General features: G+C 43.8%; 2 protein-coding genes and 1 long non-coding RNA gene across 5 annotated transcripts in view; 2 read left to right on the top strand and 1 right to left on the bottom strand.

Moving 5' to 3' along the window:
* ADGRF3 (adhesion G protein-coupled receptor F3) overlaps positions 1-23,986 on the top strand; it is a 34,915-nt gene that overhangs the window by 5,882 nt on the left and 5,047 nt on the right. The window contains 7 exon segments of the mRNA XM_045549209.1: positions 20,623-20,683; positions 21,032-21,193; positions 21,607-21,780; positions 22,261-22,284; positions 22,287-22,478; positions 23,411-23,571; positions 23,574-23,628. Coding sequence (XP_045405165.1) covers positions 20,623-20,683; positions 21,032-21,193; positions 21,607-21,780; positions 22,261-22,284; positions 22,287-22,478; positions 23,411-23,571; positions 23,574-23,628 — 829 coding nt within the window.
* On the top strand, positions 3,216-4,737 carry LOC123636693. Its single transcript, XR_006734639.1, has 2 exons — positions 3,216-3,444; positions 4,503-4,737. It is a non-coding gene; the product is annotated as an uncharacterized LOC123636693 (long non-coding RNA).
* LOC123636691 (histone-lysine N-methyltransferase SETMAR-like) lies at positions 11,062-16,511 on the bottom strand. Of its 3 annotated transcripts, none has more exons than XM_045549207.1 (4): positions 16,468-16,511; positions 14,093-14,264; positions 13,792-13,832; positions 11,062-11,535 (listed from the first exon to the last, which is right to left on the bottom strand). In XM_045549207.1, exons 2-4 carry the CDS (start codon positions 14,124-14,126, stop codon positions 11,095-11,097), a joined length of 516 nt encoding a protein of 171 aa, XP_045405163.1. In that variant the 5' UTR covers positions 14,127-14,264; positions 16,468-16,511; the 3' UTR covers positions 11,062-11,094. The 3 variants fall into 3 exon arrangements, 2 of the variants coding, with proteins under 2 accessions (XP_045405163.1, XP_045405164.1); XM_045549208.1 differs by lacking the exon at positions 11,062-11,535 and adding an exon at positions 13,311-13,523; XR_006734638.1 differs by lacking the exon at positions 11,062-11,535 and adding an exon at positions 13,486-13,502.

Raw genomic sequence — 23,986 nt, 5'->3', positions numbered from 1 at the left:
AACCTACTTCCACCTCCCTCTGCTAGAGCTGATTCCATTCATCTGTGCTCCCACAGCGTTTTGTGCATACCTCTCTCTTTGTAGTTATGTCATGAAATTATCTACATTCTTATCTGTCTCACTAGACTGTCAGTGCCTTGAGGGTAAGGACCACATCTGTATACCCCTGAGCCTAGCACAATGTCTACCACTCAACAAGACCTCAGTAAGCATTTGTTGAACTAAACTGAATTGTGAGCAAATAAATATATGCTGCTGGCATCAACAAGTGCTACAAAACTATTCCTACTCATTGACTTAGTAATCCCACTTTGGAAGAGTAGACTTCCAGGAAATAATCTAAATAATCTGAAAGAGAAAAGAAAATCTTTGTTGCAAAGATTTATAAGAAGCCATATTTATAACTGTGGAGGGAAAATACAGGCAATCAAATGCCCAATTAAATAAGATCACAAATTGTAAACTATGGTAAATTAATGTCATAAAATATACAATCATTAAAAAGATAAACACATGAGTTTTGAAAAATGAGAGGAAGACAGATAATAACAAGTGTTGCAAAAATGTGGAAAAATTGGAATCCTCAGGCATTGCTGGTGGGAATGTAGAATAGTGCAGCCTCTGTGGAAAAACGTTTAATAGTTCCTCAAAAAGTTAAACATTGAGTTACCATGTGACCCAGCAATTCCACTCCTATGTATATACTCAAAAACTTCTACATACACTCCTGAGTGTGGTTGTGAGTTAAAGAAAAAAAAACAACTTGTCCATAATTGTTCCTAGTAACATTATTCAGAACAGCCAAAAAATAGAAACAACCCAAATGTCCATCAACTGATGAATGGATAAATAAAATGTGTGTATCAATACAAATATGCAGCCATGTTAGGGATTAAGTACTGACACATGCCACAACGTGGATGAACCTTGAAAAATCCTACCAAAAGTACAGTACCTGTTCAGGAAGCCAAATAAAAAGCTAGAAAAGTGGGTTGAGGGGAAAGGAAAGGAAGGTTTATTAATTTGCCAGCAAATGAGGATGGCAGACTCTTTTCTTAAAGAACCACTGTCCTCCTGTTTAGAGGAGTTTAGGCTCCTTATAGGTACGCTGTCCTTTAGCTAACTCGGGGTCTTCACGACCTATGCCACACACTGTTCTCATGGGCCCCAGGAAGCTTGATATTTCCTCATCTGATCTTGCAGTTTCTCCACCATTTGTCTTGTGACCATTGAGCCATCTTCTGTAGTGAGAAGAAAACAAACTAGCACAAACAGACTACAAATTAAGCTTCCTGGTATTGTTACGTTATTGCTGTGATATTACAGTAGTTTAATTAAGTTTTAACCCTGTAACAAAAATATTGTGCTAAGTGAAAGGGGCCAGACACAAAAGGCCATATATTACATGATTCTATTTATATGAAATGTCTAGAATGGACATAGAGACAGAAAGTAAATTCGGGGACAGGGGAGGGAAGGATTGGGAATAACTTGTAGCAGGTATGGAGTTTCTTTTGGGGGTGATGGAATTATTCTGGAATTAGTGGTAAAGATTGCACAACATTGTGAATATACTAAAACCATTGAAATGTACTCTTTAAAATGGTGACTTGTATGTTAAGTGAATTTTATTCTAATTTTTTAAAAGGGGAAATGGATTATTAATGTTGCATTTAAAAGAAAAGCACAGAGCAGGGGGGAAACCCCCGAAAAGCACAAAATAACATATGCATACTTCTTACAACTAAAAATGTATTGATAATTAAGGGAAAAGACAGAGGGAGATCATGAACTGGGTGTTTTTAATCTGTGAGCTTTTTAGCATTTCAGATAAAGTTGTTTAAAATTTAGTACTTTTACACGCATATCTGCCAGGACATTATTGCAAATTATACAAAGCTAAGGCTATAGACCTATAAGATTCTACATGATAATGTAAGCATAAAGTTCTACAGTTTTATAAAGTTTTATAAAGGACAAGAGGATAAGTCATAATAAGACTAGTAGAATGCTTATTAGGATAACCTGTGTTTTATTGGTGGCAAAATGATTAAGGGATTCAATATGAGTATCAGCAAATTACCCATATTGGATTTCTCTTTCTGGTTTGGCATGAGAATAGGAATATGAGAAGCTAAAGGGATATTTTGAGAAGCAAGCCCTTGAGGCAGACAGCAGCTAGTTTCTTCTTCAAAGCAGTAGGTAGGTAAATCATAGGAAAGTGAATTAACAGGATGTGGTAGCTCACACCTGTAATCCCTGCAACTGAAGAAGTGGGAGGATCACTTTAACCCAGGAGTTCAACACTGCAATGAGCTATGATTGTGTCACTATACTCCACCCTGCGTGACAAGGCAAAACCCTATGTCTTAATAAAAAAAAAAAAAGTGAATTAACAGCATCTCTAGAGGAATTTGAAATAAAGAATGAAGGCATTTCTAGAGTCCAAATTGCTACATAGGAGTAAGACTTACAAATAAGAAAATATAAGAAAAGAGCTTTAAAAAATTACAGGGAAAATTAAGTAGGATAAAGCACTATAGGTAATTTTTTTTTAAACAAAGTCAGGTCTCACCTTGAACTCCTGAGCTCAAGAGATCCTCCTGCCTCCCAGGTTGCTGGGACTACAGGTATATGCCACTGAGCCCAGCTAGCTACTGCAGGTGATTTTTAAAATCCCATCCTTGTACAGATACAGCCCTTTAAATTTTATAAAGTTCTAGAAGTAAAGACTTACAGAGAAATGAAAGCCTAAGTATGTATTAGAAGAAATTCTCCAGTAAGAGAAGACCCCATCTGTGGCTGGGGTCCCCTGTAGCTATGGCTGCTGCCACAGCTGCCTTGGCACAGAGTGCCCCTGTCCCAGGAGGAATTGCTCCCTGTGACATAATAAGGAATATATATGGGTGGATGGTGAGAAATCACTTAATGGATACAATGTATGTTACTCCAGTGATGGATACACTAAAACCACTATTCAATATCCATGTAACAAAATTACACTTGTACCCCATGCATTTATGCAAATATATATATATTTGTTCTCTGCCCCCCTTTAGGAGTCTCTGTAGTGTAAGGGTCTTTATGTATGCTAATGAGATGACTGGTGGCTGGGTAACCTCAGGATGGGGGGGCAGGTTGCCAGGGGAACCGATCATGTGATAAGAGGCTTTGAACTTTGAGCCCCACCTCCCACCTTCCTGGGAAGGGAGAAGAGCTGGAGATTGAGGTAATAATCAACCATGCCTACAGGATGAAGCCTCTATACAAATCCCTAAAGTACAGGGGTCCAGAGAGCTTCCAGGTCGGTAAGCTCATGGAGGTGCTGGGAGGGTGGTGCCCTGGAGAGGAAGCTCCCCGCACCCTTCCCACGTGTCTTCCCTAGGCATCACTTCCATCCGGCTGTTCCTGAGTTGTATCCTTTTATAACAAAACAGCAATCTAGTAAGTAAACTGTTTTCCTGAGTTCAGTGAGCCGTTCCTAGCAAATTATCGAAACTGAGAAGGAGGTTGTGGAATTTACAGCCAGTCAGTCAGAAACACGGGTGATATTCTGGACTTGCAATTGGTGTCTGAAATAGAGGGACAGTCTTGTGAGACTGAGCCCTTAACCTGGAGATCTGACACTATTTCCAAGTAGACTGCATCAGAATTGAATTAAATTGTGAAACACCCAGTGGTGTTTACCAACAAGTGGAGAATTATTTGGTGTGGAAAGAACCTGCACATCTGGTGACCAGAAGTGCTGCGTGTGAGTAGAGAGGAAACTGGTGTTTTTCCCTACTCACTCCTGAAAGGTGACTGAGGAGCAGCTGGAAGAGGATGACAAGAGGAGCTAGATGTGACCCTGTTGGAGAGACTGTGGGGTCTGACAGAGATGTTTCTAGAGAGAGATCGGTCCCGGGCAAGAGTCACTTTTGATCTATCCCTCTTTGTGGCTCAGAAAATGTGCAGGTTTTCCAGGGCATCCTTGCAGATAGAGTCTACTTCCTTTATGACCTCGGTCCTCCCCGCTGGCTTTGAGACTGAAAGGTTACAAATGGAGCCAAGGCAGCAGCTGCAGCATCAGCACAGACTTCTAGGGCCTAACACAGGGCTGTCAGGAAGGATGGAAAGATCTGGATTGTTACTGTTATATTTGAGCCATCATGGTGGGAGAAATTTGAAATTCAGTATTGTTTGACCTGCTGATTATGTGGATTACTTTTATTTCTGTTTTAAACTTTGACACATTAGTCTATCTAAACTTGGGGTGGGGAGTGGGAGGGGAGGATTCTCCTTCCTTTATCTCACAGAGACTCCCAACTTCAGCGGTGCCCTGCACACTGTCCTGACTTATTTCTTCTGCCCTCACCCTGACACCAGAGTGAGCAAGGCACCCTGCCCCTTTCAATGAATTGCTTCTAACCTGAAGATCCCCGGCACTGTCCCATGGTAGGGAGGCAACTGGTGCCAGTGTGAGGGATGTACCCGACCATTAACAACTGCTTTTTGTTTTTAAGAATCAGATATTGGGGAAGAACATGCATGCATTATGAAACAGACAAAAATGCATTATGGCTGTCATGGAAAGCAGCCCCTGTCAACTCCTATGTGCACTGGACAGGAGGAAGAATTGCCTGCAGCAACTTCAACCACAGGATGGGGACTGCAGAGGACAGATCAGCAGCTCATTTCCTCTGTGCATTTTGGCCGTTAGACCTGTGTATGTTTAAAAAAATAAAAAGCCAGGGCTCATTTTTTGTCTTTAAACATTAAAATTTTTTCCAACTGGAAAAAAAAGGGAGAAGACATGTATGTATCTATGTTTTTAAAGACATATTATATATTGCATCCATAAATTTATATTTTAGCAGGGAACAAGGATGAATCAAATGCTCTCGTGTAAGTTCACACCAGGTATAGCCCATGAATAAATGATTCCTCAGGCCAGGCGGGTGGCTCATGCCTGTAATCCTAACATTTCGGGAGGCCAAGAGCTCAAGACCAGCAGAGACAACATAGTGAGATTCTATCTCTACAAAAAATTTTAAAAATAAAAATAATAAAATTAAAAAAGTGTCCTCATCCTTCTTATCAGCATCTTCATCATTATCCATTTAACTATAACAGTTAATTTCATTTTTATAGACTCACCACCAGGAAGTAATAGATGTTAACTTTTCACTATATGTGCCCCAGAGTTTATTTATTTATTCATTCAGAGACAGAGTCTTGGTCTGTCACCCTGACTAGACTGCAGTGGCATCATCATAGCTCACTGCAATCCCAAATTCCTGAGCTCTAGCACTTCTCCTGCTTCAGCCTCCTGGGTAACTGGGACTACAGGCACACACCACCACACTCAGCTAATTTTTTCTATTTGTAGTAGAGACCGGGTCTCACTCTTGTTCAGGCTGGTCTTGAATTCCCAACCTCAAGCAATCCTCCTGCCTCGGCCTCCCAAAGTGCTAGGATTACAGATGTGAGCCACTGTGCCCAGCCCACAGATACTTTTTAATCACATACGGAACATTTACAAAAACTGACAATATTCTGGCCCATAAAACTGACCTCGGAAAATATTAAAGATTGATGATCATAAAGATTACTTTCTCTGACAAGAATGCGATCAAGCTAAAAAGTAGTAACAAAACCATACCCAGAAAATCCCTTTCATTTGGAAATCAAGACATAGACTCTTAAGTAACTGACAAAGAAGAAATCAAAAGAGAAATTAGAAAATTCGTTGAACTAAATGATGATAAAAATACATATCAAAATCATGAGGGGCAGGGCTGCAGTTCTGGGAAACACGGAGAAACCACATTCCACTCTCTCTCCCGCTGAGTGAAGCTGCGAGCTTGCAGAGACTGAATGGAACAGATATTTGAGGACTCTAGAAAGTAAATAGTAGCAGGTAGATCAGGGAAGAAGTCCAGAATCCAAAGTACCACTCACATGGTGGTGAGTTTAACGTGTTTTCCTCTGGTATCCATTGGCCTGAACTCAAGGCAGCCCCAAACCCAGAAATGAGCAGTCACACAGACAGAGAGAGCTCCAGGAGAAGCCCCCAAGGTCTGGCTCAAGGAAAGGGAAAGAGGCCTCTAACACTCAGAAAGAGTGGAGAAAATCGCCCATTTTTTTCTTTCTTTCTTTTTTTTTTTCCTGTTCCTTTATGACAGCAGTGGCAGGGGAGTCCAAAGCTCTGAGGGAGGGGAAACTTCCAATCAGGAGACTTGTGGTGCCAGGAGAGCAGGGCAAACCTCCATTGCTTTTTTTTTTCTCTCTGTGCTTCTACTGGAAGGCCCCAGATGTGAGCACAGTCACAGGAAGTACATGGCAGAACGGATAAATAAGCCCTACATTTCTGGCCAGAGAACCAAAAAGAGGAGTCCCAGGAAACCAGAATGTACTAGAATGATCAGAGAGGAGTTCAAGAAGATGACCCTGTGGGGGTAAGGGGGAAACATCCCTTTTCCCTCATAGTTCACTGAAAAATCAACTCACAATTAAGGCAGATTAATAAGAGGAAGAGGTTTATTTACTATGCTCGGGGTGAATCACAGAGTGATCACCCAATATCCCAGTGGGATCCAGATATTTTTATACCCTCCTTTTAGCAGGGAGGGGAAGATGAGTCCTATAGGTAATTCTGCTTAGAGGTAATAAATGGGTGCTAGGGAAGATGAATGGATGGGGGAAACAGATTGACTTATAAATGATTCTCTTTGCAAATTAAACTAAACTTAAGAGACAGGTGTTATATTTAAAAATGATTTGAGCCAGATCTGGTTGCATTCTTGATTTTCTTTCCTGCAATATATTGAGATAACAGGGAGAGGAAGGGAAGTCAATTGTTCTTCTGATGGGTCTGTCTGGTTATGCAGATAGAGGGACAGCCCCTTCCAAGGGTCTGTTGATCTCTAAGGGCCTTTAAATCAAAATATTCTTTATACTAAGGAGTCAAATTTTGGGGTGAAATTTCCTGAGCTCCTTCCTTCCCCCTGTCTGGAACTTCCCTAGAAGTTTCTCACATTAAAAGCTGAATCAGTGGCTGTAGAGGGAGAGATCTGGTTAGTAGTCAGGTAATGTGGAATCTGAAAAGGGAGACAAGGACATAGATTAGAACGAGAATAAACAAGTAGAAAAGAACAGATCTAAGCGCATTTCTCCACACCCCATTAAACCAGTCTCTCAGTCTGGGAAATCTTCATCAATCTGATGGAGAACATTTATCTTGTTTTTTAAGAGGTGTAGATCACAGTCTCTACTTGCCCTGTGTGGCATTTTTCGCCAATAATCACACAAGCTCCTCCCTGTTGGGCTGTCAGGGCATCTGGGACGAGGCAGCTTTCAAATACATCGGAGCCTAGGCTGTTGGCTTCTAACTTAAGTGCTCCAAATGCTTGCATAATGATTTTGAACTCATGTTCTACTATCACAGAGAGATCCAAAACTGTCTTTTCAATCTCATAGGTTCCAATGCCAGGAAAAGAGTCCTGAGCACCCAACAGAACTTAGAATTGTGATATACAATTTATAGCATCATGTCTAGTACATTTACTTGGTACCATTTTATGAATGGAAGAGCCCAATTTGTAATTTGGCTGGCATTTACAGTGGAGTCCCTATACAGAGGGTGTCAGTTAATCAAGTGCACAGTGTCCTGACCATCTAGGTGCGAACCACCTGTATACTGTATCACCACACGCAATGAAAAGATCAGTGTTATTTACAGACACAGTCAGGTTGCAACTTGTGACCTTCAGTTTGGAGTTTGCTGTGCCTCTTCTTTCTCATTGGCACTTCTACATCTCCAGTTTCTACATGTCCCTGCCAGTTTGCGGGAACAGAACAGGTTGTGAAATATTTGACATGAAAGGCCTTTGGTCCAGTCCTGGCAGTTATAGGGCTTGGTTTTGTCACTTAACCAAGTTAGTTCAAACTTTTGGTCTGCCCATATGCAATCTTTAGTGTACGGCAACTTAATAATCAGAGCAAGTGAACTACCCCCAAGTTGCGCGGGCCTGGTTTGTGAGCTGTCCACAACACGTGGTGATTTGACGATCGCTGACATCATGAGGGTTAGTGTCAGCACCATTTACAAGTGCAAGAATGCCATCTGTGGAATCAAACCATGGAATCAAACCAGGCTGGGCAATGAACAATAGCAATTTTAGAGGGAAGGTGAATAGCTTGTAATACAGCAACAATTGTAAGCCCATTGGCAATAGGCGTATCTGTAGAAGTGAAGAAACCATGAGACTTCCAAACTGTACCAATTGCACGGCAGACTCCAAAGGCATATTTGGAGTCTGTGTAAATAGCGGCAGCTTTTCATGGCAGCCAATGTGCAAGTTCTAGTTAGGGCTATTAGAAAATTGACTCAAGGCATTTTCGGGGTGATCTTTTGAGTGCCCTGAGATATTTTATGTCCTAAATAATTAACAGTTGTCTCTACCCACTGGAGGTTAGACCTCCAGGCTAAAGGCTTTATGGCCTCATCCAGCTGGAGTCTTTACAAGAAGAGTCTGAGAGAGCACCCTGTTTACAGAGCAAAAGATCTTCAATGTACTGAACAAGAGTGGATCCTTGGGAAAAGGTTCTAGAGTTTAAATCAGCTTTGAGAATTTGAGAGAACATTGAAGGAGACTCACAGTGTCTGGGGTATTTGGGTCCATGTTAATTATCTCCTTCTGAAGGTGAATGGAAAGAGAAAAATTATGAATCAGGGTGCAACAGAATCAAAAAGAAAATTGAGCAGGGGTCAATTACTATATTATTAAAATCACAAGAACTAAAAAGCATTCAAGTTAGTTTCTATCTTCTTGATAAAATTTTTTACTTAACTGCTTATTTTCTTAAGCTAATTAATTAGAGCTCTTTTATATATTTTGGTAGTGAAATATGACATACACATGACATATATAGACACAGAGACATATAGACATACAGACAGAAGCAGATCTAACAATTCTTCTAAAGGATTTTTATTTGCCGGTTCTTAAATATTATTAATTTCTTTTACTCAGGCTATCAATTTTTTAATTACCTATTTTATTGTTTTAAGCAATTACTAGCTGGGCAAAAATTTTGCCATTAGTAAGGTTTTGTCATTTCTGTGAGCATTTGCCGCTTCCAGGGCTTCATACTCATCCATGTATAGATAGGCATTGCCAAAAGTAGAGTACTCAGCTCTTCAGAAATTAAGAATCCTACTTTTGCCTTGATTCTTGGCTCTGGCTCTTAGATCCCCATGATCAACTTAGGCAATGATTTTTCCTTACCCAGTGTACAAGAAAAAGGAACAAAGGGATAGAACATGGAAATCTCTGTGAATTCCTGAAAGCTGGAGTTTGCACACCCTGCAGTGTTGCCATTTACTGTAGTCAGACATTTGAGGAACCTAACTGGTTCTAAGCTAATTAGTTATCAGATCCAATCTGATCCCAGACCTAGTTTAGTTTCTGTTGCAACTTTTGAACCCAGTTAGGATAAAAAAAATTGTTCAAACAAACTCAGAGAGCTCAAAACATAAGTCTGTGGAGCTTGGGGATCTGAGAGAGAGCTTACCCACAAGCCCCAGCTGCAGTGAGAGGCAAAGAACACAACAGGCCCAGCCAGTACCTCGCTTGCACTCTCAGTGCCCCTGGGGGTCTCTGGGAGCTCTATTTTGGAACCCACGTCTGACAAATTTAACAGAGTTTAGTTGGGCAAAGAGTGGTTCACGAATGAGGCAGCTGAACTAGAACACGTTCAGAGAGGCTTCAGTGCTGGAGAAGGTTCATGGACAGAAAAGAGAAAATGGCATGCAGGAGAGAGAGGTATAGAAACAGCTGGATTGGTTACAGCTCGGAGATTGCCTTACTTAAAATGGCTTGAACAGTTGGCCACCTTTGATCAGCCAAACTCCACGATCAGCAAAGAGTAAGGAGTAGAAGGGAGTGAAGATAAATGGAGCAAATTTAGCTGGGACACACAGCTGACACTTTTGCTTTTGAGCTTTTTAACTAAAGTCTCCTTTTAAGTGAAACCAATATGCCTTAGCCAAGGTTACAACTGAGTCAAGAAAGCAAGAGGTGTCTTTAAAGAGGTAGAGAACAGTTTTCATGAGATCCAGAAAAGCCACAAAGAAAGAAAAGTCTCACTAGTCATAAACAAGGTGTAACCCATAAGTTTTGTCCAGCCACACTTTCTAAGGTCCCAGCTTTTCAGGTGACCATTTATATATAAATATCTAAAAGCCCTGTATGTCTCCACAGGATACAGGGAAGCAAAAGCTGTGCACAGAAGGGAAGAGAACCAATGAATGGTGAAAGTTACACAAACATCAAACCAGAAAGGCTTGTTCCCTGCCTGGGAATCAAACCTAGGCTTGTTGAGGTGAAAGCACAGAATCTTAACCTTTAGGCTAAAAGGCAAATTGGCCTCTGCCATTTACCACAGGAGCAGTATTCAAAGGATTTTTATCTTTGTTAGATTAGATATTATGTTGGTGCAACAGCAATTGCAGTTTCAGATTGTGAATTGTCAATCATTATAACTAGGCTCAAACACATCTTTATTAATCAAAATAGGAACTATTACAATCAACACAGTTTTGCCAATGAGAAATAAGTTTGTTTAGTCTTGTAGCCTAAAAATCCCTACTTCGGGATTCCACAAACTCTTAGAAAGCATTTTCTGCATCCTGCTGGTTGTGGAAGCATTTTCCCTGCAAAAAGTTGTCGAGATGCTTAAAGAAGTGGTAGCTGGTTGGTGAGAGGTCAGGTAAATACGGCGGATGAGGAGAAACTTTGTAGCCCAATTTGTTCAACTTTTGAAGCATTGGTTGTGCGAAGAATCGGGCCCTTTCTGTTGATCAGTGCTGGCTGCAGGCGTTGCAGTTTTCAGTGCATCTCATCGATTTGCTGAGCGTACTTCTCAGATGGAATAGTTTCACCAGGATTCAGAAAGCTGTAGTGGATCAGACTGGCAGCAGACCACCAAACAGTGACCATGACCTTTTTTTGTTGCAAGTTTGGCTTTGGGAAGTGCTTGGAGCTTCTTCTTGGTCCAACCACTGAGCTGTTCGTTGCTGGTTGTCGTATAAAATCCACTTTTCACCCCACGTCACAATCTGATGGAGAAATGATTTTCTGTTGCACACGATAAGAGAAGATGACACTTCAAAATGATGATTTTTTGATTTTCAGTCAGCTCATGAGGCACCCACTTCTCAAGCTTTTTCACCTTTCCAATTTGCTTCAAATGCTGAACAACCATAGGCTGGTCTACATTGAGTTCTTCGGTAACTTCTCGTGTAGTTTTAAGAGGATCAGCTTCGATGATTGCTCTTAATTGGTTGTTGTCCACTTCCACTGTGCTCCTCATCTTCAAGGCTCTCATCTCCTTTGCAAAACTTCTTGAACCACCACTGCACTGTACGTTCATTAGCAGTTCCTGGGCCAAATGCTTTGCTGTTGTTTCGAGTTCTGCTGCTTTATGACCCATTTTGAACTTGACTAAGAAAATCGCTTGAATTTGCTTTTTGTCTAACATCATTTCCATAGTCTAAAATAGATATAAAATAAACAGCAAGTAATAAGTCATTAGCAAGAAAAAAATAACATGAGAAATGTGCATTAAAATGATGTATAACATAACCACATTTATTGAAGAATGTATCCCAATATTTAATGGCAGATTTCAACAATGCTAATACTGCAATTACTTTTGCACCAGAAGAGCACTTTTGCTCTTCAATTTTGTCAAGAGAATTTTTAAGGGTAGTCACACATTATGCATCTTTCCTTTAATCAAATTTCACTTAATACAAATAAGACAATTATTTCAAATAAGAGATCTCTAAAATTTATTACTATTTTTTAATTTAGAAGTTTTTTAATTTAAAGGATCCATCTTTTGGCCATTAATCTCAATGGTATATTTATTCCAAAAGTGACTCAATCCAATGCCTCTTCATAGAAAGTCCAGGTGGTAATTTCTCAGGTTTAGCCTAAAGAGGGCATAGAGAAGGCAGTTCCAAAGACTCCCAAAAATTCACTCTCTGAAATAGACAAGATAACAAAGACAGTAGGACCTTTTATTTTTTTATTTTATTTTATTTTTTTTTTTTTTTTGAGACAGAGTCTCACTTTGTTGCCCGGGCTAGAGTGAGTGCCGTGGCATCAGCCTAGCTCACAGCAACCTCAAACTCCTGGGCTTAAGCGATCCCACTGCCTCAGCCTCCCGAGTAGCTGGGACTACAAGCATGCGCCACCATGCCCGGCTAATTTTTTCTATATATATTTTTTTAGTTGGCCAGATAATTTCTTTCTATTTTTAGTAGAGACGGGGTCTCGCTCAGGCTGGTCTTGAACTCCTGACCTCGAGCGATCCACCCGCCTCGGCCTCCCAGAGTGCTAGGATTACAGGCGTGAGCCACCGCGCCCGGCCTAGTAGGACCTTTTAAGACAAAGACTTCCAGTCAGGTGCGATGGCTCACATCTGTAATCCCAGCACCCTGGGAGCTGAGGCGGGAGGATCGTTTGAGCTCAGGAGTTTGAGACCAGCCTGAGCAACAGTGAGACCCCGTCTCTACTAAAAATAGAAAAGCAAAAAACTAGCCAGGCATGGTGGTGCGCACCTGTAGTCTCAGCTCCTTCGGGAGGCTGAGGCAGGAGGATCAGTTGAGCCCAGGAGTTTGAGGTTGCAGGGAGCTACAAATGACACCACGACATTCTAGCTGGGGTGACAGAACAAGACTCTATATCAGAACAAAAAAAAAAAAAACAAGAAAAGAAAAAGGAAAAAACAAAGACTCCCCTAGAGCTTGACACGGGAGAAAGAGTACTCTGCTTAGACTCTGGCATGTCTCAGACACACAATCTTTTTCAGATTGGCCACCTGACGTGTTCCTGAAAAAATAGGCCCCCTGGATGATGGAGACTGAAGAGAAAACTCCCACTCAGTCACAAGACAAGCTCAGGGACAAATAACAAGAGTGGAACCTCATACAGCCTTTTTTTTTCCCAGAGATCTGCAGCAAAGTTTGTCTTAATAGAAGCTGGTCTAGTCAGAATCGTGTAACCGGCTCGCCTGCAGGGCCACACGAACTGCCGGCTTATAGAGGGGCTAGGCCCGTGTCCTACCCTCAGGTAACTCTCTTTATGACAGAACAACACGGAAGGACAACAACAAAAGAAAGCAACAACAGCAGCGACAAAAAGGCTGAGAGGAGAGGGAATCAGACAATGTGAATATTCATACCCTAAAGTACCAAGAAATCTACCAATACCAGAGTCGCTTTACAAAGCACAGTCACTCACAAAAACCTTTTCTCTCATTAATCGTAAATTTGGAAAGGACGATGATCTTTATTGTCTGCTCAGCTGGAGCCCACAGAAAGAGGAAAAGCAGGAGTCTTCCTGGTAAGTTGAGATACCTAACCGTGTTGCCGACTGGTCAAACTCTCCATTCTCTTCATCTCGTCTTTCAGAAGAGTAGAATGGCTTTGAGATCCCACAGACTATGCCAAACTGTGGGGGGTGAGGGGGAAACTGAGGGGGAAACAGTTCACTGAAAGATCAACTCACAATTAAGGGAGATTAATAAGCGGAAGAGGTTTGTTTACTATGCTCAGGGGGCAAATCACAGCGTGATCACCCAATATCCCAATGGGATCCAGATATTTTTATAACCTCCTTTTAGAGTGGAGGGAGAGTTGAGGACTACAGGTAATTCTGCTTAGGGGTAATAAATGGGTGCTAGGGAAAATGGGGGGAAAAGATTGGCCTGTAAATGATTCTCTTTCCAAATTAAACTAACCTTGAGATTAACCAGTCTCGTTGCATTCTTGATTTTCTCTCCTGCAATACATTGAGATAACAGGGAGGGGAAGGGAAGTCAGTTGTTCTTCTGATGGGTCTGTCTGGTTATGCAGCTAGAGGGACAGCCCCTTCCAAGGGCCTGTTGATCTCTAAGAGCCTTTAATTCAAAATATTATTTATACCAAGGAGTCAAATGTTGGGGTGAAATTTCCTGAGCTTTTCAACCCCATAAAATTTTATGAACTCCTAGGATCACCTCCCAGTTGTACATGCCTGGATCTGACCCTTAAGCCACATACCATAAACTTTGAAAACTGGAGGGAGATGGACCATCACGCAAGTCCCAGGCTGGCCACTGGGTGGCACACATCTGCAGTAGATCTGAACAGCACTGTAAAGGCTTTGCAAAGAGAACTGAGGTTGAGAACACAATCCGCGGTGGGTGGATCAGAACTTGTGACTGTTGATTACCTGCTTGAAAAGAAACAATAGCATTTTCCACAGGATTTAAACAAGATCCAGAGTTTTATAACATAATGTTTAAAATGTCCAGGATACAACCCAAAATTACTTGGCTTATAAAGAACCAGGAAATCTCAACTCACATGGGTAGAAACAATCAATAGATACCAATGCTGAGATGTCACAGATGTTGGAACTATCTGAAAATGACATTAAAGCAACTATTATAAGAGTGCCATGGTTTAACTGATCAACACCTAAGTGCACATATAGGAATAACATTCATCGGGTGTTGGGCAGATGGGAGGGGGGAGGAGGGGATGGGTGTATACGTACATAATTAGTGCGATGAGCACCGTCTGGGGGATGGACAAGCTTGAAGCTCTGGGGGGGGGGGTGCCGGGCAAGGGAAATATACATAACCTAAACATTTGTACCCCCATAATATGCTAAAATTAAAAAAATAAATTAATTTTAAAAAAAGAGTGCCATGAGTAAGTGTGAACACTCTTGAACTTAATGAAAAGATGAAAAGTCTCAGTGAGGAAATAGAAAGTATTAAGAAGAAACAAATGGAAATTTTAGAACTGAAAAATACAATGACCAAAATTTTTAAAAATTATTGCATGGGCTCTGTATTAAATTACTCCTATTGCTGCTGTAACAAATTGCTATAAATGTAGTGGCTTAAAAAAAAAACAAATGTACTACCTTACAGTTCTGAGGGTCAGAAGTCTGAAATGAATCAAGATGTCAGAAGGCCTGATTTTTTTCTGAAAACTTCAGGGGAAAATTCATTTCTTCACCCTTTCTAGAGGCTGCCTGCATCCCTTGCTTGGCTTGTGGCCCTTTCTTCCGTCTTTAAAGTGCATCACTCCAACCTCTGCCTTTTTGTCTCTGACATTTCTGTCTCCCTTTTATAAGGACCACTATGGTTACATTAGGCCCACACAGGTAATAACCTTCCTATCTCAAGATTCTTAACTTACTGACATCTGCAAAATCCCTTTTGCCATATAAAGTTACATATTCACAGGTTCTAGGGACTAGTAAGTGGGCATCTTTGGATGGTCATTATTCTGTCTACCATAGGCTCAATAACAGAATAAAGATGACAGAGGAAAGAGTCAATTTCAAGATAGATCAATAGAAATGATCCAATCTGAACAACAGAGAGAAAAAAGACTGAAAAACTGAGCAGAGCCACTGGAGTCTGTGGGAAAAATACTAAAGAGGCCTAACATTGGTATTATTAGAGTTCTAGAAGGAGAGGAGAAAGAATGCAGTGCAGAAAAAATATTTGAAGAAGTAATGGCTAAAATGCTCAAATATGATGAAAGATATAAATATATAGATGCAAAAAGCATAGTGAATCCAAAACAGAATGAGTCCAAAGAAAGCCCACTTTAGACACATCATAACTGCTAAAAAACTAAAGACAAAGAAAAAAATCATGAAAGCAGCCAAGGAAGAAATGATACATTTTTTATAGAGGAACAATGAGTCAAATGGCTGTGGATTTTGTATCAGAAACCATGAAAATCAGAAGGAAGTGGAAAAACATTTTTAAAATACCAAAGGGATCATGTAATTTAACTCTTTCACTTCAGTTTTTCTCCTTATTCAATTTTTTTTGAAGAGATGGGGTCTCACTCTGTCATCTAGGCTGGAGTGAAATGGTATGATCATAGCTCACTGTAACCTCAAACTCCTGGGCTCAAACAGTCCTCCTGCCTCAGCCTCCTGAGTAGCTAGAACTACAGGCACATGCCACTAGACTCGGCTAATTTAAAAAAAATTTTTTTAGAGATGGGGTCTTGCTATATTGCCCAGGCTGGTCTTAAACTCCTGGCCTCAACTGATTCTCCTGCTTCAGTCTCCCAAAGTGCTGGGATTACAGGCATGAGCCACTGCACCTGGCCTTCTGTCACTTTATTGATGTGAAAACTGAGGTCTAGAAAGATGATGTGGTTGTTTTGAATCACAAGGCTTAATCCTATTCTGGTTTTATTTTGGTTTTGTTTGTGTTTTTTTAAGAGATGAAGTCTTGCTGTGTCACCTGGGCTAGAGTTCAGTGTTGCAATCACAGCTCCTCCTCCTGACAACCCCTGACACTTGGGCAACCTGAAGGACTCCGAACCTGGTTGGCCCATGAGAAAGAAGTTGGGACTGTAAGACTTTTCTAAAATTATAGGAAGAATCTAAAAATTACTGTAAAACAAAGCTCGCTTCCTCCGCTCTGTCAGTGGTTTGTGCACCTCGGACACCGCAGCTGTAACTGAACTAGGAACACGCTGCCCTCTCCTTCTCATTCTCGCTCCAGTCGTGACCTGCGTGGTTAAGATGAGTTGGGAATCAATTAGGGAAAATCATGTTTTGGGGGGTGGACTCTGTAGGGGTCTCTCCAGCTCCAGTGACATCAACTTTCTAATGTGCTGTCAGAGTCACTTGTTCCTTTAGTGTTACCTCTTGCGGATGAACAGCCTTTTCTCCCCCAGAATCCTTCCTTGCCTCTCCTAACTGAGGACTGCAATGGCTCAGTCTCCACGCGGCACTGAAGCAGCCACTCTGCTAGGTCTCAGCTCCACCTCTCTCCTGTAGCTCCTGTTTCCCGAGAGACCCCGATGATCATTGTTCAGGACCACCTCATGCCTCCGCAGCCTCCATTTGGTGACTGTACCAGATGCTGTTGATGTCCTGCAGCCCCTTGGCCCACCTGTGGCTACAGTGGACAGTGCCCAACACGCCAACAGCGTCCCGCCTTCCACACCTGTTCTTCTCTCTCACTGCTCTCTCTAGTTCTTAAACCTGATCGATTCTTCACCATTTTCATGCTTTCTGAAATCAACTATTTATAAGATATGTCTTTGTCCCATGCATATATTTGCTCTAGGTGTCTGCTCTTCCTTCAGCAGCAATCCTAGCAAGGGGGGATTGCAGGTGGCAGTGGAGGTGGAAATGCACTGGGGCTAGATTTCTACTCTAGATACTTTGATGTGCGCGCGCGCGCGCGTGTGTGTGTGTGTGTGTGTGTGTGTGTGTGTGTGTATTTAAATATATTGGGCCCAGATTTCTACCCTAGGTACTTTGTACTTTGTGTGTGTTTAAATCAACTTTTTTTTTATTTTAAAAAATACATGCCTATAGTTAGAAAAAATATATACCAAACAACACACAGACCCATCTGTACCCTTTATCTCTTTCCCAATGAATATTGCCAAGTTTCTGATGAATTTTTCCAGCAATATTACAGGTATGTATAAGGATAAATGTCCAATATATATTCCACTTTTTACATAAATGAGAGAACAAATACATAATATACATTTTAAACTTCATTACATATATTGGTGATCACTCCAAAATAGAGCTACTTCACTTTCTCCCTACAAATTTAATGATGTTACATTGTTGGAAATCTCAAGATTTCTATAATCTCTCCCTTTTTAACAGACATTTTGGTTGTTTAACTGTTTTGCTAACACAAAAAATTCTGCCTTGAACATCCTTATACACATATTTTTGCACACATGTACAACTATACTTTTAATACTAAATAGAATCAATATTTTGTCTTTTGATAATTGGTAGGTAAGAAATAGTATCTTATTCTGACTAGCATTTTGACTTCCATTTGAAGTTGGTGAGTTTGTATATGTTTATGAAACTATTTATATTTCTTTTTCAGTGAACTGCTGTTCCCTTTCTTTGCCTATTTTCTATCTTACTAATATATAAGGTAGAAGAAAATTCTTATGTTATTTTCCAAATTATACTTTCCATGCCAAACTTAAAACTTTTTTAGACAGTCAAATTTATGTCCTTTTGTCTTCTCAGTTTTGTGTCTTGTTTTGAAAACCTTCCTTACTTCAAAATTATTTTGTGAAATTGCTTGACAATTTCTTCTATTATCTTTTCAGATACTTTTTTTTTTTTTTTTTTTGAGACAGGGTCTCTCTCTGTCGCCCGGGCTAGAGTGCAGAGAGGTCATCACAGCTCACTGCAACCTCTAACTCCTGGGCTCAAGCAATCCTCCTGCCTCAGCCTGCCGAGTAGCTGGGACTATATAGGTGTGTACCCCCACACCAGTCTACAGATACCTTTTTACATTTAAGACTCTAGTCTATCCGGAACTTATTTTAGGGTAGCAATCAGCTATAACATTTTTTCTTTTCTAACCTTGGCTCTTTGATCAATGCTCCAGCTTCCTGGAGAGGTTCCAGAACAAGCCAGATTTCCCAGATCCTTGGGAACATGACCGAACCTGGCTTCTTGATACACTGCTGATTGTGACTTAGGACCCCTAAGCCCACTCATGCTCACTAAGTCCTTGGTCCAGACCCTGGGGGAACTGGGACAGACCATTCTCACTGGGGCATGTGGGTTCCAGGTGTCCCCACAGTGACCCGGATGCCCATTTGACTCACAGGCTATAGCACTTCCTCTGTAAATTTGGCCCTGGCTCCCTCCCTTGCTTTCCTCCCACCCCTTCTGTGCACGCCCTGCCAGCTCTTCTAAGGAAATTTGCATCATGGCCTTGTAGGGACTGCTTCACTGAGCCATGGTCTGTTCGGCTGCCTGCCTGCTGCTCCTGGCCATGACTCTTCCCTTGCTGGGGTCACCAGCTGCCCGAGCATCCCAGCCTGTAAGTAAGACTGGAGGAATACCCAGGGGAGGCCAGCAGAGGCAATGCTAGGTCCTCCAGTTGTGAGGAACAGCAAGTTGTGAGGTCAGGGGACAGGTTGGGGGCAAGGGCTAAAGGGAGAGGAAGTATAGTATAAAAGGAAAGAAGCCGGTTTAGTATAGACTGCGAGAATCCAGTCTGATTTTCCTGGGTCTGGGGGTAGCTTCTGTTTCTTTGAGTCCTTGTGAACTGCAGTGGTACCTGCTGCACTTTGGATAAAGGCTCTTCCAGTCAAGCGGGCCATTTAAAAGTGAAAAGAAAAGAAAACTTTTCAGATTTGGGAACCAGTGGCATAGACAATAGGAGGGAATCTGAAGAACGGCATCAGAGTCTAGATTGGTACATTTTGATCCATTTTCTCCCAGGCAGATACCTATGTCTGTGTCTGTATCTGTATGTACACATCTACATTTCTAAACCCACATCTATTTCTATCTCTAAATCTAAATCTATATCTATCTTTATCTACACCTACATGTATATCAATATCTAAATCTATACTATATCCTTTTTTTTAATTTTTGTAGAGACAGAGTCTTGCTATGTTGTCCAGGCTGGTCTGGAACTCCTGGGCTCAAGTGATCCTCCTGAGTAGCTGGGACTATGAGCACACCCCACCACACCCAGCTTATATCCGCATCTCTATCCATAGCCATATCTGGTTTTACACAGATATCCACGTGCACTTGCAATTTTCAGAGAGAAAGGAGTTGGTGAGGAAATAGTATACGGGAACCAGAGACTAGGAGAAGAGGCTGCCTTCTGCTCCCCCTTGTGTCAAATCCTATGGAAGTGTAGTGGCCCGATTACAGAACGGGGGATGAACACAGAAAGAAACACACAGACACACAAAGACGGTACAAGACTGCAGTGCCAAAAAGCACCAGTCGCTTTGTTTTTATACTCCTTTTGTCCAGCAGCTACTTCCTGGTAGGTGACTATCTTTAGAGCCCTGAGGTGACATGTTCCATTTCTTATGGAAATTGCTCAAGGAAGGCAGACGTTTGCATCTTAACCTTTGGACTTCATTACCTCATGCAGGACAATGAGACATGCCTTGGCTTGTGTGTAAGACCTAAGGCCCTTGGCTATTTGCCATAGGGAACAGTTTGTTCAATAGGCCATTGACCTCTAGCTCCAGGAAGCATTCAGCAGTCAATAGGCCCTGTCGGACCTATTGACTTCTGGCCTCAAGGAGTTCTGGACCTATTGACCTTTGGACCCAAGAAGCATGTCCAGCTTCGCTGACTCTGGGTTCAAGCCAATTCTTGCCCAGGGACGGTCCCTACAGGAAGAAATAAAGTCCCCAAGTCTCTGGGCTGGCCAGCTCTGCCCAGCACCCTTGCTGAGTTCCAGACCCATTTCAATAAACCTAGAGGCCCAGGGACAGGTAAATTCAGGAAGGGATTAAACAAAGCATATTGACTCACCAGGGCGTGCCTGGTTCCTGGTTTTAGGTGTCATCTGCAGGCCCTGGCAGGGCTCCTGGGGCTGCAACCCTGGCACCCCTCCAGAAGCCCGATTCCCCTTCCCAACGGGTATGTTGAGTCCCGGCAAAAAAAATAGCTTCCAAGGGACCTAGTATTCCTGGTTGAGACCAGCCAAGCTGATCACTGAGATGTCCTTGGGAGGGACTTGAGGTCAACCTCTCCTCAGAGGTCTCTCCTCTGCACTCTGTTCCAGGGACAGAGTCAGGCTGGAAGGGAAGCTGAGCAGCTCCTGGACCGAGGGAGTGCAGCAGGGGGTGAGTGGATGGCCAGGGGAGGGAGGGAGGAGGAGGAAAGAATGAGCCAGGAGAGGCCCTGGTGGCGAGGAGTGGCGGGAGTGGAAGAGGACCAGCTCAGGCAGTCCACCAGGTCCGCGTCCATTTCTTGTGAGGCCTTGAGGATCTCATTCACCTCTGCAGCCTCATCTATGACATGGGGGCTGCTGGGAGGATGCCAAGAAGCAGCGTATCTGGATGCTCCCTGAGTCCTGTCTGTGCGCCTAGACAGGCTATGGGAGGGGGATCTGCTCCGTGTCCCTGGGAATGGCCAGCTCAGTGTGGGAGGCGAGAAGGGACTGCCCGTGCCTTGCTGCCTCTCCTCTCCAGCTGTCCCCTCTGCTGCTGTGGAATCAGCTCTGGTCTCCGTCTATGTACATCTGGACTTTCAAGACAAGACCTGGCCACTGACACTCTCCAGGACCCTGACTCTCCCTGCTGCTCTGGCCTCTGCTTCCCCAGGAACTCTCACTGGCCTCAGCCTCACAACAGGTGCCACTTGCTGGAGTGGAGGGAACTAGGCTTCCCAGCCCTCCCACAGCCGGCTGGCCTGAGGTCCTGTGAGCCTCTCCCCATCTCCTGGAGGGCTGCCTGGTTCTTTCTCCCTGGCCCAACTCCCTCCCCACCACACCCAACACCACACAGACCTTTCCCCGCTTGTCCCACCCCATCTTTGAATGCAGGCAGAGGGCCAGGGGCACACAGTGCAGGCTGGGACTTCCACCCTCACCCCCAAGCCCCCACCCAGCATGGCCTCTGCTGCCCTGAGCCCTACCTGAGGAGGTGCGGTTCTGGGGGGTGGGCCTGGTCCAGAAACCCAGCCTTAAACAGCCCTAAAGCCTCTCGGGCACCCACCTGGCTTCTCAGACAGCCTCCCCACTTCTTACCCCCCTTCTCTGTCACAGAGTGTGACGTCAACCTCGAGCGGCATATCGATTGTTCTTGTCTCTCTGGGTACCAGTGGAACGCCAGTGTCTGCTCCCGTCACCGTCCCTGCCAAGCACTCCACAGTGACTGGCCTTGTGGCTGTCTTGTCTTCAGCCAGCCTGAATCTGGGTCCTGCCAGTTGCTGCCACCTGGTGAGGTGGGGTGGGAACTTGGAAACCAATGGCTTCAAGTGGAAGAAATGCTCCCTGTGGTTTTCTTCCTGGAGGAACCTGTATTTCAGCCCCAGCAAGAGCCAGCATTCAAGGCAGATCACAGGCCCTGGGCTCCGGGCCTGAGTAGTGAGAATAACAGGGCCCCAGAGACACAGGGACAAGCGGAGAAAGTGCTAGAGTGAGCCGGCTTCTTACCCTCAGAGGCCAGAAAGCAGCTCCAGCAGCCACACGTTCCTGGGGAGGGGAAGTCATAGGTCAAAAAAGTTGTCTTTTTAGATCCCAGTATCAGATGGGGTCCTCCAGGCTGGATGACAGCAGGGCACACTCAGATGCCCATGCAGGGACAAAAAGGGAAAAAAGGGGAAAAAAAGTTAGGTGGGAGGGAACTTGGAGGAATGAGCCTTGGAGATGAGGAAGGGTGAGCTCCTCCGGAACTCACTGCCTCCTGCCTCCCTGCAGTGCCTGGAAACCTGAGCCTGAGCTCCCGCTGCAGCTGCCTGGCCACACGCTGAACCTGACTCTCCTCATCAGCCAGGAGGCCACCAACTTGAACCGGTTCCTCAGGCACCCAGGGAGCCCCAGACCGGTCCTCCTACAGCCAGGGACACAGGTGTCCCTGACCTCCAGCAGGGGCCGGGCTGCCCTCAGCATCTCCAACATGTCCCATCACTGGGCAGGTAGCCGGCCGGGCCCATCCTCGCCTCTCTTCTCCTTTCTTTTTCTTCCCCTTTCTTCTCTGCTTTCCTTCCCCTCTTCCTCCCACTCTTCCCTCCTTCTCCTTCCTTCTTTTCTTTTCACCTCTTCTTACCCTTTTCATCTTTCTATTTATTCATTCTGAGGAAACAAAGGCTAAGTGGCCCATTGGTGTGGAAAATTACAATGTGGAAAATTCTAAAAATGGCCGGCTGTTTTCACTATGGTCTGGGGACTTCTGGGACCCTTTTAGGGGTTCGAGAAGTCACGACTATTGTCCTAATATACTCAGATGTCACTTGCCTCTTTCCCTGTCACTCCCTCAGGAGTGGACGTGGCCTCTGCCAGAGGCTGCAGGGATCTCCCAGACCTACCGCAGACGCCAGTAGGACAGCCCGGCCGGCTGCCACTCAGCCAGGCATTGGAGAGATTTGCACAAATAGGAAACAATGTCCAACGTCATTCTTCTACTTATGTTTTGTTTTGAAAAATAAAGTTATTTTTCATAAAAACATTTCTGTTAAGAAAAATATAATGTTCGGAATGCAGAAAAGACGGTCTCAGTTTCAGCTGAGAACAGATCCGTGTTTTTGAAGACACTACGATGGCAGGCAGGGGGCAGGAAGGACATCTGCTGTAGGGAGAGGTTCACCCTGGAGTTCGTGGGCACAGGCTAATAAAAAGGGCCAGGAGCCTCTTCCACAGATTTCTTCTTCCTCCTGGAAATCCTTCTTAGGGGCAGGGACTATGTTCTACGTGGGCCATCCTGGGATCTTTCTTGCTGGGGTTAAGCACTGGGCACCGGCAGAGGAGGGAGTGAGAAGGCAGATCTGGGCTGAGGCTTGGGAGGCAACGGAGATTCTGTGGTGCGGGCAGGCCCAGAGGAGTCCCAGTTGCAGCAGATGTGTGTCTGCAGGTGAGTACGTGAGCTGCTTCGAGGCCCAGGGATTCAAGTGGAACCTGTACCAGGTGGTGAGGGTGCCTTTGGAGGTGACAGACATGGCTCAACTTCCAGACCAGCTCTCCATTTCCTGTGCCACCTCCCCAGGCTTCCAGCTGAGCTGCTGCATCCCCCCCACCCCCGAACAAACCTGGCCTACACGGCTGCCTGGAGCCCTGGAGAGGACAGCAAAGGTATGAGAAGGGGCAGCTAAGGGGGCAGCTTGTCTCCTCCAGGCGGCTGGGTCTTCAGCTCATGAGAAGCAGAGGCTGCAGCCCAACCAGGGACTTGGGGGTCTAAGTACAACACTGTTTTCACCCCATCAAACCAATCCCACCTCTACTGATATAACAGGACCACAGTGCATAGGTAAGTTTTTGCAAAATGCTTTCATCCACACAATCGCATTGAACTCTCTGTGAGGTTAGTTTGAGGACAGTCCCCATTTTACAAGTGAGGAAACTGAGTCCTGGAGCTACTTAGAGAACCCCAGCGGCCCCCTCAGCAACATCTAACCTCTGTCCTCCATCATTTGATGTCCACACACCCCCG

Source organism: Lemur catta, chromosome 4, assembly GCF_020740605.2.
Source record: "Lemur catta isolate mLemCat1 chromosome 4, mLemCat1.pri, whole genome shotgun sequence".
NCBI lineage: Eukaryota > Metazoa > Chordata > Mammalia > Primates > Lemuridae > Lemur > Lemur catta.
The sequence above is the reverse complement of the archived record's forward strand: the minus strand, read 5'-3'. Positions and strand labels throughout refer to the sequence as shown.